This window comes from Galeopterus variegatus, unplaced genomic scaffold (assembly GCF_000696425.1).
Source record: "Galeopterus variegatus unplaced genomic scaffold, G_variegatus-3.0.2 Scaffold622, whole genome shotgun sequence".
Lineage (NCBI taxonomy): Eukaryota > Metazoa > Chordata > Mammalia > Dermoptera > Cynocephalidae > Galeopterus > Galeopterus variegatus.
In genome coordinates, this window is record NW_007726733.1 from 308,018 (window position 1) to 319,903 (window position 11,886).

General features: G+C 55.0%; 2 protein-coding genes across 5 annotated transcripts in view; one reads left to right on the forward strand and one right to left on the reverse strand.

The window, feature by feature from the left end:
* DDX23 (DEAD (Asp-Glu-Ala-Asp) box polypeptide 23) overlaps positions 1 to 1,667 on the forward strand; it is a 14,706-nt gene extending 13,039 nt beyond the window's left edge. For 2 of the 3 annotated variants that reach the window (XM_008570680.1, XM_008570681.1), the window contains 2 exons: positions 115 to 289; positions 749 to 1,666. In XM_008570680.1, the coding sequence (XP_008568902.1) occupies positions 115 to 289; positions 749 to 972 (399 nt within the window). In that variant the 3' untranslated portion in view covers positions 973 to 1,666. Of the gene's footprint in view, positions 1 to 114; positions 290 to 748 lie in introns of all 3 variants that reach the window. The other variant, XM_008570679.1, reaches the window with a different exon arrangement.
* An 898-nt stretch (positions 1,668 to 2,565) lies between these two features.
* CACNB3 (calcium channel, voltage-dependent, beta 3 subunit) overlaps positions 2,566 to 11,886 on the reverse strand; it is a 12,328-nt gene continuing 3,007 nt past the window's right edge. Inside the window, exons 1-13 of one of the 2 annotated variants that reach the window (XM_008570682.1) lie at positions 11,548 to 11,618; positions 7,687 to 7,809; positions 7,327 to 7,449; positions 6,752 to 6,867; positions 6,407 to 6,471; positions 6,171 to 6,190; positions 5,895 to 5,975; positions 5,668 to 5,726; positions 5,422 to 5,531; positions 5,009 to 5,160; positions 4,700 to 4,795; positions 4,432 to 4,578; positions 2,566 to 3,958 (exon numbers count right to left, since the gene is read on the reverse strand). In XM_008570682.1, the coding sequence (XP_008568904.1) occupies positions 3,644 to 3,958; positions 4,432 to 4,578; positions 4,700 to 4,795; positions 5,009 to 5,160; positions 5,422 to 5,531; positions 5,668 to 5,726; positions 5,895 to 5,975; positions 6,171 to 6,190; positions 6,407 to 6,471; positions 6,752 to 6,867; positions 7,327 to 7,449; positions 7,687 to 7,809; positions 11,548 to 11,592 (1,452 nt within the window). In that variant the 5' untranslated portion in view covers positions 11,593 to 11,618 and the 3' untranslated portion in view covers positions 2,566 to 3,643. Of the gene's footprint in view, positions 3,959 to 4,431; positions 4,579 to 4,699; positions 4,796 to 5,008; positions 5,161 to 5,421; positions 5,532 to 5,667; positions 5,727 to 5,894; positions 5,976 to 6,170; positions 6,191 to 6,406; positions 6,472 to 6,751; positions 6,868 to 7,326; positions 7,450 to 7,686; positions 7,810 to 11,547; positions 11,619 to 11,886 lie in introns of those variants that run through there. The other variant, XM_008570683.1, reaches the window with a different exon arrangement.

An 11,886-nucleotide genomic window follows, 5' to 3' on the forward strand; every position in this document is an offset into this window, starting at 1 on the left:
CCCCACTGCACTCTCCAACCCCCCCCCCCCCGCACTCTATCCCCATTCCCTGTTAACTTCTGTGTCTTTCCATGATCCCATTGCTCTTTCTTCACCTCATCACTCTTCCAACAGTACAATGCTTGTACACTGCATGGTGGAAAAGGCCAGGAGCAGCGAGAGTTTGCACTATCCAACCTCAAGGCTGGGGCCAAGGATATTTTGGTGGCTACGGATGTGGCTGGTCGTGGTATCGACATCCAAGATGTTTCTATGGTTGTCAACTATGATATGGCCAAAAATATTGAAGGTAAGTGCACGCAAAAGCAGCTTCAATGCAGGGTAAAGTGACACTCCTTATCTCTTCCCACTCAAAGTTGGGGTGCTGCACTGAGAAGGCTATTGCTGCCTTCTCTCATAGCTCCAAGCTTGGGATTACTTGTCCCAGTGAGAAGAGCTCCTGCCCTTTACCTCACCTGGGTTTGTTATCCCAGCACCTGGAATAAGACTTCTGTCCTCAGGGATGTGGACAAGAATGGAGCTAGGCAACCCTCCATCTTAGTGTGGTAGGATGACCACAATCAGTAGAGGTAGTGGGGAGACAGACACCAGTGGAGAGCACTAGAGGCACTTCAGCTTAAAGCAGCACAAGGTGTATTTACAGCCTTTGGTGGTACAGTGGGGAGGATGCCTTTAGAAGTGGAGGCTTTAGACACTGCTCACCAGGGCTTCTGGCCTGGTACTGAGTGACCTTCCTCCCACCCCCCAGATTACATCCATCGCATTGGCCGCACGGGACGAGCAGGCAAGAGTGGTGTGGCTATCACCTTCCTCACCAAAGAGGACTCTGCTGTGTTCTATGAGCTGAAGCAAGCCATCCTGGAAAGCCCAGTGTCTTCCTGCCCCCCCGAGCTAGCCAACCACCCAGATGCCCAGCACAAGCCAGGCACCATCCTCACCAAGAAGCGCCGGGAAGAGACCATCTTTGCTTGACACAGCACTCTTCCCATGGGTTTGAGGGTATGCTCTGAAGCTCCCTGATGCCTGTTCTTCAGGACCCTCATATCCCTCTTTCCAGGTCCTCACTCTTGGGTTATTGGGGCTTAGGAAACAAACTCCCTGGCCTAAACCCTCAGGTCTGGAGGCCTGAGTGTGGAGCTGCAAAAGGGACAGGAAGATGCCATAGGAGGCAGAGGGAGCAAATTACCACAAATTTGGGTGCAGCACTGCCCCTCTAGGGGCTTTGGGATTGCACTGGGCCATCAGCTCTTGCCAGGTTATGGGGCAGCCAGTTGGCATTACCCCCCCAGCTGAACAGAAACCTGGCTGCTTGGATGGGATCTCCTTCAGCACAGACTTGACTATGTAGCTGTAAAATGCAGCAGCATCATTGCCCTAGATAACCTGCACCATGAGGATTATGGACCTTGGACTCTTAATTGTCATTTTGACAGCCATTTTCTCATCTGGATTATAAAACAAGTTGAGAGCCTTTAGAGCTGTGTACGGCCCCATGCCAGGGGGTGCTGTGCACTCTAGGCATCCCTTCCCCTGGGAATTTTTTTAGTAGATGTGGGGACAGGGTGACGCTGGCTGTGTCCATCTTTAAGTCACTGAGTAAAATTTCTGTTTTCTATTCTCTGAGAAGATGGGTTTGTATGTTCTGAGAATAAATACATGAAACTAAGGCTGTGTCTAGTTCTAGCTTAACTGATTTCCCAGGTTCTCCTTGGTATCACAGGAAAGGAGACAGTACTGGGCATGGTGGGTTGGCATGGAAAATGAGATAATCACATCGAGAGAAGAGCCTAGGGTCTCAGCTGATAGCCTAAGTCTATAGGTAGCACTTGAGGGGAGATGGAAGAGCTATGGCAGTAGAATCACAATGCACCTTCCCTCTGCTGTAGCCGCACATAACTTGTGACCCTAGCCTGGACACCCATTAGGGAGCTTTGCACAAGGATGAGAAAGGACAGTTGTGGAATTTTGACAGGTGAAGCACAGTTGGAACCACTCTTCACCCCGTCTCTTCTTGCCTGATACCTAGTCTTGGTACCCTTCCTTGGGGCTCCCTAGTTGCTGGGACCATTGCTCATGGACGGGGATGGTAAAAGGAGGGATGGGCACCAGTCATCAAAGGGTGAGGAACTGGGTGCGGCTGAGTTAGGTTGTGTTGAGGGGGCTTCAGGGCCTTGGTTCTCCCCCTGAGCCCCCTACTCACTTGCAACTTCCTTACCCCTCAGAAAGAGCTGAACACATACATGGAATCCAAGTTGCAGCTACTTCTAGGGCCTTTTTGGCCTGAGGCAAGGACGGTGTAAAGCTGTGACTAAGCCTCTTTTCCCCTACTTTCCAGAACAAGTCTCTTCTGTGGTGCTGAATGTCTCCCTCCAGAGACTTGGGCATGAGCGGGGGTTGGTGGGGGTGCCTAGGAGTATAATGCTTCCCCCAGTTCTGCCCTTTTCCTCTTTCCACTCAATGACCTCTGAGAGAAAAGGGAGACCATAATACTTTTACTCCTCCAGAGTTGGGCCACATAGTGAGGAACCTGACCACATGAGCCATAGATAGAACCGAAGCCTGAGGGACTGTGCATGGTGTTTATTAGTGATGACAGTGAGGTGGGGCAGGGTCTTGTGGAGCATGCTCTGGAAGTCACACTAGAGCCTTAAGGCAAGGGTAGCCAGGTACACAGGGCCTCTGGGGGCTGTCTGCTGGATCCTATCTCTCCCCATCTAACCCTAACCTAACCAGCAGCTGTGAGTCAGGGAACAAAGTCTGGAGCCCATATCTCCCAGGAGGCATGAGGGACAAGAACAGAAATGACAAGATGCAAGGGCAAAGAAAGAAAAGGCAAGGAGGCCCCCGAAGCTGTTCCATCCATCCTCTGCTGCACACACCCTCCCTTCCCAGACCCCTAATTCAGGTTGGTTCCCCTCTGCCATTTGGCTTGACCATGCTCCTGGTCCCTGGTATTGTCAGATGTTAAGAAGCTTCTTTGCAGGAGAAGCCTGTGCTTTCCTCCAGGAGCCTCCTTCAGCTGTGAAATCTTTCTCTGGTCCCAGTCTAGCCCGCCTGCTGCTCCAGTCTTGTACATGGATGCCCCACCCCAGCTGACGGATGAGAGTGCCAGCCTGTTGGGCTTTGATTGTCTCATTTCTAATGCGTGGCAGTGAGACGAGTGGAGGCCCTTGGACTCCAAAGCACCACCCCTGAGTCCCTAGAATGTTAGGACTTGTGCCCACTCAGGGACCTTGTTTCTTCCTCATGTTATGTTACCCACACCCCCACCCTCTTGTCACTTTGGGGGAGCATCCCTTCCCTGAGTCTAGTGGGAAGGCCCCTATTAAGGGGGTCTTGGCCTGAGGGTACTACCCAGTGGGGCAGCTTCTTGTGCAGGAGGAGAGGAAGGTGCCAGGGGTGCAGAACACACAGCTAGTACCTGCAGTGGGAGCCTAGGGGGTCACTGTGACCAGGAGGTGAGGGTGCCCCGTGCTTCTCCCAGAACCTTGGGACCACAGGCAGCCCTGGAGCTGGGGCTGGGCAGAGGGTTGTGGGGGCTGAGCCTAGCGCCAGCCTAACGCCAGTCTAACTCCAACCTGCCTGGAGTGGGTGCCCCAGCCAGCTGGGCCTGTGCCTGCCAGGGCAGGGCAGCAGGAGGCTGTCAGTAGCTATCTTTGGGCCAAGGCCGGTTGCGCTGCCAGTTCCGGTCATTGTGGTTGTGCTCCGAGTCCTGGGCTAGGAGCCGGTCTTGGGGGTCATGCCCATTAGTACTAGGCAGCCCCGAGGTGTGTTGGCGGTGAGGCTGGTACAGGTCCTGGTAGGCATCTGCATAGTCCTCCTCCAGCTGACGGGAGCTACGCTGTGAAGATCCTGTCCAGGCTTGGCGGGAGCTCTCGCTGGCCTCATCTGAGGGCATCAAGCTGTCCCGCTCCAGGGGTGAGTGCTCCTCGCCACGCTCCCCCAGCAGCTGTTGGTTCTGGATGCCACACAACAGCTCTAAGTGAGGCAGCACAAACCTCCCCTTGGCCTCCCTCCCACCTCTGGTAAGGCAAGGGATTCTTCCCCCTCAACTCTGAATTCTCTGGTACAGGAAACAGTGCAAAGAAGAAACATGCTGGAGCATTCTTCCTCTAAGGATATAGAAAATTGGAGCTTTTGACTTCCCCAAAATTCAGGCTCTGCCTTAAAGACAGCCTGGGAGAAGGGTTTGGAGATTGTGTTTCTCTTGACCCCTAGAAAACTAATCTCTGATTACCCATCTCATTGATTTACTCTCTCTCACATCAAGTAGTTCCTTCACCCATCTGCAGTAGCTCTCTACGGCAGAGCTGACAGTTCTACAATCCTTTGGCCTTCTGAACTGGAGGCTAAGGATGATCCTCTGGGCAGAGAGGGGGCAGTGCTTTGTCTGGCTTAGCCTGAGCACCTGTGCCCACTGGAAACGATTACCTGAAGTCCGGTGATGGTGCTGGGAGGGCCCAGTCCAGGGCCGGGGGCTGGGTGGTGGGTGGCCCTCCAGTAAACTTCTAGGTACTCAGCCAGGTGCTCACAGGCATCCTCCAGCTGGTTCTCATCGAGAATCACATCAAATGACTCCTGGGAAGGGAGGGTGAAGGGGGGACGTTGGCTTCCTTTCAGCAGCAGCCCCCCCACCCATCTCTACCACTCCCACAGTCCTGGAAGAGTGGGCACAGGAGCAGCTGATCCAGGCACTCACTGGTGGGCACTGAACCAGTTTATCATACGCCATCATCTGTACAGTCAGGTGCTTCATCTGTGACTTCCCCCGGGAGCGGATGAGACGCTGGAGGACCTGAGAGGGTAAGGGAGAACTGGGCCTGAGAAAAACTAGGAATGCCGCTCCACCTGTGATATGCTATCAGTAGCGGGCGAGGATGATTTGGAAGGGTGTTAAGGGGCAGCAGGAAAAGGGAACTCAGGTGCCCTAGCCAGGGACCAAGCAAAGTTGTGCCACATTGTGGGGGGGCAGCCCTGTGGGCCTCTTCCACCACTCCTGCTGACTTACCTTCGGTGAGGACACCTTGACGAAGACGATGATGGGGGCCAGTGAGGTCTTGGCCAGCTGCGCTGGGTGGTTGATGGTGTCAGCATCCAACACTACTAGCTGCAGGGATTTGGCCAGCTCGAATATGCGCTCGATCTCACTCTGTACTTCAGCTGTGGAGGGAGGGAGCAGCAGTGCTCGCCAGGGGCTCTGCCCACTGCTCACCCCAACAGGGCTTTAAGGCTCCTACAGCGAATGGGAAGGAATTGGAGGAAGAGGGTACTCATGGGAATTGAGAGTGGGTTAGGTTCTTGCCGATCCTGGGACAGGTAGACGGGCTGGGCAGAAGGACAAGGAGTAGGGATAGAGAAAAGGGAGGAAGGTTCTCACTAGCACTTGAGTGGGCAGAGAAACAGGAGATGGGGACTTCTCACCAATGCTGGAGCGAGCAGAGGACCTCTCAATGATGGTTCTCTTGCCGGGATTGTTGAGCACAGATCGCTTTGCAAGTGAGAGGTCAGCTGTGACGCGCGTGATGGAGATCCTACGAGTGGGGGTGGAGAATCACTTCTAAACTTAAAGCCTAGGCCTCTTCTTACCCAGCTCCCACTGACTTCTCTTTAGAGAAGACTTGCTACAGGTATCTGGAAGTAGGCAATGCCCAGGCTGGAACAGCTTACCTGCCATCAAACCTATGTTTGAGGAAGTCGAATAGAGCCTTCTGCATCATGTCTGTGACCTGGGGGTAGGGCATAGAACTGACTGACGGGACCTCTTGGAGAGGCAGCATCTGCATGCATGGCCCCAGAGTCCAACCCCTCCACACACACACTTCCCACTATCCCTGGGGCCTTCCAGTGGCAGGTTTGGCAGAGGTGTCTGTTTGGGATCAGGAATCTCCTCTTACCTCATAACCTTTCAGAGAGGGTCCCACCAGCACCACAGGCCGCATGGAGGGCACCACATCATATGGGGGCACATGTTCCGCCTGCAGAATGGACATGAGATCAGATCAAAAAATGGCCCTGGTGCCTGTCTTCTGCCTGATTGGTGTGGGGGCAGATGCAGAAGTTCTGGGCTCCCTCCCCTTTCTGTCCTGCCCCTTCAACAATGACTGCCCAGAAAACTGTCCCCAGAATCATAAGCCACGAGCCCCCCAGCCCAGGTCCCTTCCTTAACTCACCTGCTTTTGCTTCTGCTTTGCTTTTTGGGAAAGGAAATAAAAGATTAAAGTTGGTGAAGGGGGTCAAGGCCCTGGGGGCATGGTATTCCCTTCCCCAGGGGGGATCCTGGGCTTCTCCCGGCTCTTTTGATCCCTCCACCAACCCCTTCCTACACAGTTCACTTGGGGAGAAACCCCCCTTTCCCTGTGTCTTAGTTACCCACCCGCCCAAGATGGGTGGGTTGGGGGGAGGCTACCTAGAGATGGAGGAGGGGAGCGCCGGTTGCCTATGTCACTCAGGCTGGAGGGGTTCCCGGATCTCCTGAGAGAAGGAGGTGAGAAAGAGAGAACATGTCTCAGAGTGTGTGTGTTCTATACATTATTTAATAGTTGCACAAGTTTTCATCTACTTTAATGAGAGAAGTGTCCCTGTGATATGTGTGCATCTGTGTGTGTATGCTTGTATATTTGTGTGGTGTAAACGTGTGCAGCTGGGTACGTGACTGTATTTGTCAGGGGGATATGTGTGCACGTGTGGTGACATGTACTGGGGGTAAAGTGCAGTTTGGGGGGTGCTTATTGGCTCGCAACACTGCTCTCACCTGGCCTTCTGCTCCTGTTTGAGCCGGATGCTCTCCAGGCGCTGGGGGCTGGGGATGAAGGCGATGTCCCCGCCCTCCTTCACTAGGCGCCCGATCCACCAGTCATTGCTGTACTTCTGGGGGTGGGGTGGAGCAGGAAGGGGCAGTGAGAGGAGCCGGCCCAGGCCTCAGGCCTGGCTCTTCAATGTGAAGGAGCCAGGGAGGCTGGTCTGAGGAAGGCAGCGCAAGGGGCAAGGGGCAGGCGAAGGTGTCAGAGGGAAAGGCAGCCAGCATTTAGCCACCCAATATTTCAGAGTGAGGCATCACAGTGGCCGCAGGGAACCTCAGAAGCAGCTAATCTAACTGCTCATTTTACAGATATGGAGACCAAGGCCCAAGCCAAGTCTCAGAAGGATGGATATCCTGGAGATCAGGTCTTGGATATTAGGGGTGTACAGGTGTGTGTTAAGGATAAGGGATGAGGAGTTTTGGGACTTCTTGTTTAGACTGAGGGCTGAAGTAAGAGGCATTAGGATATGGGGCAGGAGCAGGAAAATTAAGTGGTAGAGGCTTCCGGGAGAAGGGGGGTCAATCACCTCTTTAATGTGCAGAAAATCTTTGGCCTCGAAGTTGACTCCAGAGCCCTGGACTGGGCACTCCTCGTCCAGTACGCCACAGTAGCTGACATTGGTCCTCACAGCAAATGCCACAGGTTTGTGCTGGAGAATTTGGCCATTAGTGCAAGTGACAGGAGCCTCAGAGCACAGCTTCCAGCTTCAGTGCTCCATGAGCAGAAGGCAGAGGGCCCAGGGGAGGGGCTCAGTGCCGGCCACTGCCTCTGCCTCTCACACACACTCATACTCCACTACATGCTGCCCAGTGACTCTCAGGACTTGGGACCGAGTACAGGTTTCCACCCAGCCTGCCTCCCATCTTGCCCCTGCTCAGAGGTATACCTTGGCCCTTTCGAGCTGCTGCTGAGCCTGGCTCTCCACTTCACGCCGGGCACTCTCCCGGTCCTCCTCCAGGGAAACGTCTGAGTCCAGAGATGGGCGGCTGGTGTAGGAGTCTGCTGAACCCTGGCGTGGGAGAGAGGCTGTGACACCTGGGCTCAGATGTGAAGAACATCATAGAGGCACTCTCCTAACCCTACAGTGGTACCTCTACCACCCCAGCCTCTCCATCTCCTAGGGGGTGGGTGGACCCCTGTGGTCCCTCCTATCCCTTGAAGAAGGGTCCCAGTGGCTCTGAGGCTGCAGGAAAGCTGGGCCAATCCATGTGTGTGAAGATCTGGGCTCCTCCTTCCCAAAGCCTATTAATACTGCAGCTTTGAACACGGCCTTCACTTCTCTCCTTCTCCCCTCTACCATGTTCTCTGAGGCAGAGGGAAGGGAGACGTACTCAAGATGATATATTGGAGATGATTCTGAATCCAGGAGACCCAACCCTCTTGTTCATACCGGCCTGCAAAGCATCCTGGACATTTCCCTTTAAGATGTCTGGCAGGAGTACAGCCAGCCGGCAACAGTCAAGAGAGGCTGGGTGGCAGGGCACTGGCCCTAAGTGTTGGGATATAGCCATCTGCCCCCTTAGGTCTCACCTTCCCTACTCCAATGGGGCTTTGAAGGATCCTAAGTGGTGAGTCCCTACCCTCCATGGTGAAGAGAAGGGCCCAGAGCTGCCAACTCCTGGAAGTTACCTCACCTTTACTCTCCCCACCCCCACATTCTTTCCTCCCACACCTGCTGGGGCAACTGGCCAGGTGTGGGCAGCAAACAAGACACAGACTAAGAGGGCAACATAAAGCTATCTCCCCAGGCACAGGTGAAGCTGGGCCACGCCTACTACTCGGCCTACATCTCCCCACCCCTTTCCCAAGCCCAGGGGATATCAGGCCCTGGAGGAAGGCCGGCTTGTGCCAGGCAACCCAGCTGAGAAGTGGACTCTGGGGATGAGGGAAGGGGAGCTTTGGTAATGTGAGCAAGGACAATCTTTGAGTCCTGCCCATAGGAAGGGTCTTTAGGCAATGAGAGTGCATTTGGAGGGTTGCAGAGCTCACCTTCAATGCCATGAGGGAGATGCACAAATGAGTAAGGGAAGCTGGATTTTAAGACAACGGGCGGGAAGTTAGGATGTCTGGGTTTTCCCCTTAGTCTAGGGAAAAGGGAATGTTTCATTTTCTGCTTCAGTTTCCCCTCTTTATGGGCAGAAGCCTAAAGTGATACTTCCCTCAATTCTGAGGTGCCAGTAGCAGAGAAAAGGTATGAACCCAGATAAGGGGTTCACGCGGGAGAGTGTGTGTAGGGGAAGGAGCTTTAGAATGTTCTCGGGCTGAGGAACATTCCTTCAAGCCCACTGTGCATGACCACCTACAGAAGACCGCAGAGGCCAGACTCTCAGTGGAGAAGGCAAAATCACACATCTGTCCACCATGCTCTCTGGTCCTATGCCACCTTGGGCAGGAGGACTGGTTGGCTTGGTGTCAGCCTGGGCCACGTAGCCTAACCTAAAGACAATGTCTGTAGTAGACCAAAGGCATGAAGATAGCTCAAGGGAGAGAAGTCTTTCATTTTACAAGAGTAAAGTCTGCCTCCTGTTCCTCATCTTTACTGAGAGCAAAATAAGGCTGGCTTGGCAGCAAGATGATGAGAGACTGAGTCCCAGAAAGAACCTTTGCACAAGAGAGGGACCGCCTTTCCAAGGGTCTTAGGCCACAAGAGGTACTTCTGTGGGACACGGCCATCTGAAGTGGATAGAGGCTCATAAGCTGGGAGGCAGGCGGCTAGGCAGGATGACCTCTTACTTTGGTCCATATACATCAGATACCCTCAAGATGCCCAGCACTCTGCTGGGAGAGGATTCCGACCTTTACTCCCTGCTCTCCATGTTCTCGCCTAATTTAGTAATCTTAATGCTCCTGCCTGGGTCATCTGGGTTACCTGGCCTCCTAAGGTGGGAATGACATAAATATTCATGAGCTGTGCTCAGAATGGAACCCCCTCTCCATTACCCCCAAGTTCTCAGGGCTCACCCATCTCTCATGCTCTGGTATCCCTTTGGGAGGCCACAGCTGCCCTGCCAAGGATATTCTGGGGTTTTACCTTCCCCACCCTCTGCTATGCCCAAATAGCCAAAGGCTCAGTACTTTGGAGCTGCCAGGAGTTGGCACAGTGCCCTGGTGGTGCCCCCCTTGCCTGGTGAGTGTGTGGGCAGGCTGCAGCTCCTCTCTTGCCTGGCACGGGGGAAGGAGAGGAGGGAGATGAGCCGGTGGATTTATTTAGAGCCTGATCTCCCTCCTACTGCTTCAGAGGGGGCCTCAGGGAGAGCAAGGAACCAGGCAAGAGAAAGGACAGCAGGGGAGGGTGATCCGGAAACAGAGAGGGATGGGGAGGGAGCAATGGGTCAGCAGGCTGCCCTCCAACACCATCCACAGGTCAACCTTGCCCTTGCAACAGCCCTTGCCTTCTCTCCAGGGATGGGAAGAACCTCCTAGGGCTCTCTAGCCCGACAGAGAAGTTTGTTCTCAAACTCACCTTGGCACCCTGGGTTATGCCAGCTGTCCCTTCAACTGTCAGAAAGAGGTGTCCACCAGAGCCTTGAAAATCATCTGCTCTGGCTGTAATGTAATTAGCCCAGAGGCCCTATGGAGAATTGGGCCCAGAAGCAGCCTAGTCCCAGAAAAGGACTGATGGATGCCTATTCTGCACCCTAACACTCATGTGTCTCAGGTCTGGCAGCAAGAGATGGGAGAAGACTTGAACATACTCCTTTCAGCCCCAGGGGTGCTCTACCCTCCACACCTCTCTGGGGTCCCTTCCAGGCCATCTAGAGCATCTTTCCTAAGGAGGCCTTCTTGCAGACGTTTGAGGGAAGGTTGGCAGCTCCAAGAGGCTGACAGGCTGCCCCCCATTCTTGCCCCATCTTTCCAGGCACTCTCCCTGCTCTCTCAGCTCCGGGAATCACTGCCTAATGAGCTGATTTGTCTCAGTGGGTCAGGAGATAAAAGCAAAGGGGAGAATTAAATATTTATCGGTTGCCTGGTTCTCTGAGCAAAGAGCTTCCTCTCCATCCCCAGGTCCTTGGCTCCTCTGGCCTCACCTCCAGGACCTCGTGCTGAGCAGGAGCCCGGGATGCCCCCTGCTCTGAGGAAGCCTCAGCAGGGACTGTGGGATGGATGGGGCTCAGTCAGCTGGACCCCCACGTGCTGGGTGCCCAGGCTTCAGCCTGGGAGAGAAACTGGGCTAGAGGAAGGGCGAGGTGCTGAGGCTATGCGCAGAGATGGAGGCGGAAGGGAATGATGGAGCTCAAGTTTTACCACCCCTCTGTCTGAAGAGGCTGGTACCCGACTCTCTGATGTTCTCTCAGCTCCCTAATTTGTCGTTCACTTTAGGCACAGAAGGTCTGGAACATCTCTCCCCAAGAACTCCAGCTTCTCTCTAGCTGTTGTGTTCAGACCCCATAAATTCAGAATTTGGAACTCCAGACGTTGCGTCTTCCCTCTCTACAGCCTCAGTGCCCTTAGCCTCCGGCCCTTACCCTCTTCCCCTTCTGTCCTGGGCTTTAGAGCCACCTGCTCGAGCCTTTCCCCCACACTACCCCCTACTTGCACACACCCGAGGCCCCTGGGTCTAGGTCTGGGGCACTGGGAGCCCTTGGCATGAAAATCCATGTCCCCCCTTTTCTACAGCGCCCCCCTCCACGCCCCGCCCCGCCACGCCACTGAGGCGTTTCTCAAAGTCCTGAACTGGGGGAAGGGTCGAAGGGAGAGGAGGTGTCACCCCAACTTCCCCACCCCCACCCTCAGCGTGGGCACTCACCGCCTCCGAGTCCTCAAACCCGGGCACGTAGGAGTCGTCATACATGGGGGAGTCCGGGCGGGGGAAGCAAGCGACGCCGGGGGCGGGAGCGGCCCGGAGGCAGGGGTGAGGACAGCGGGCCGCGCCCGAGAGATGCCACCGAGCCCCGCAGCCCTGCGGGCGGCGACGGCGGCGCAGAGCGAGAGAGCGCGAAGGAGGGAGCGAGCCGCGAAGACCAGCTGCTCCGAGCTCAAATCACCGCTCCCGCACCCCCCCACCCCGGCCGGTCCCACCCCGAGCGCGGCTGAGGAATCTGGCGCCGGCTCCCACAACAATAGTGCCCGCCCACCTGACCCCCCT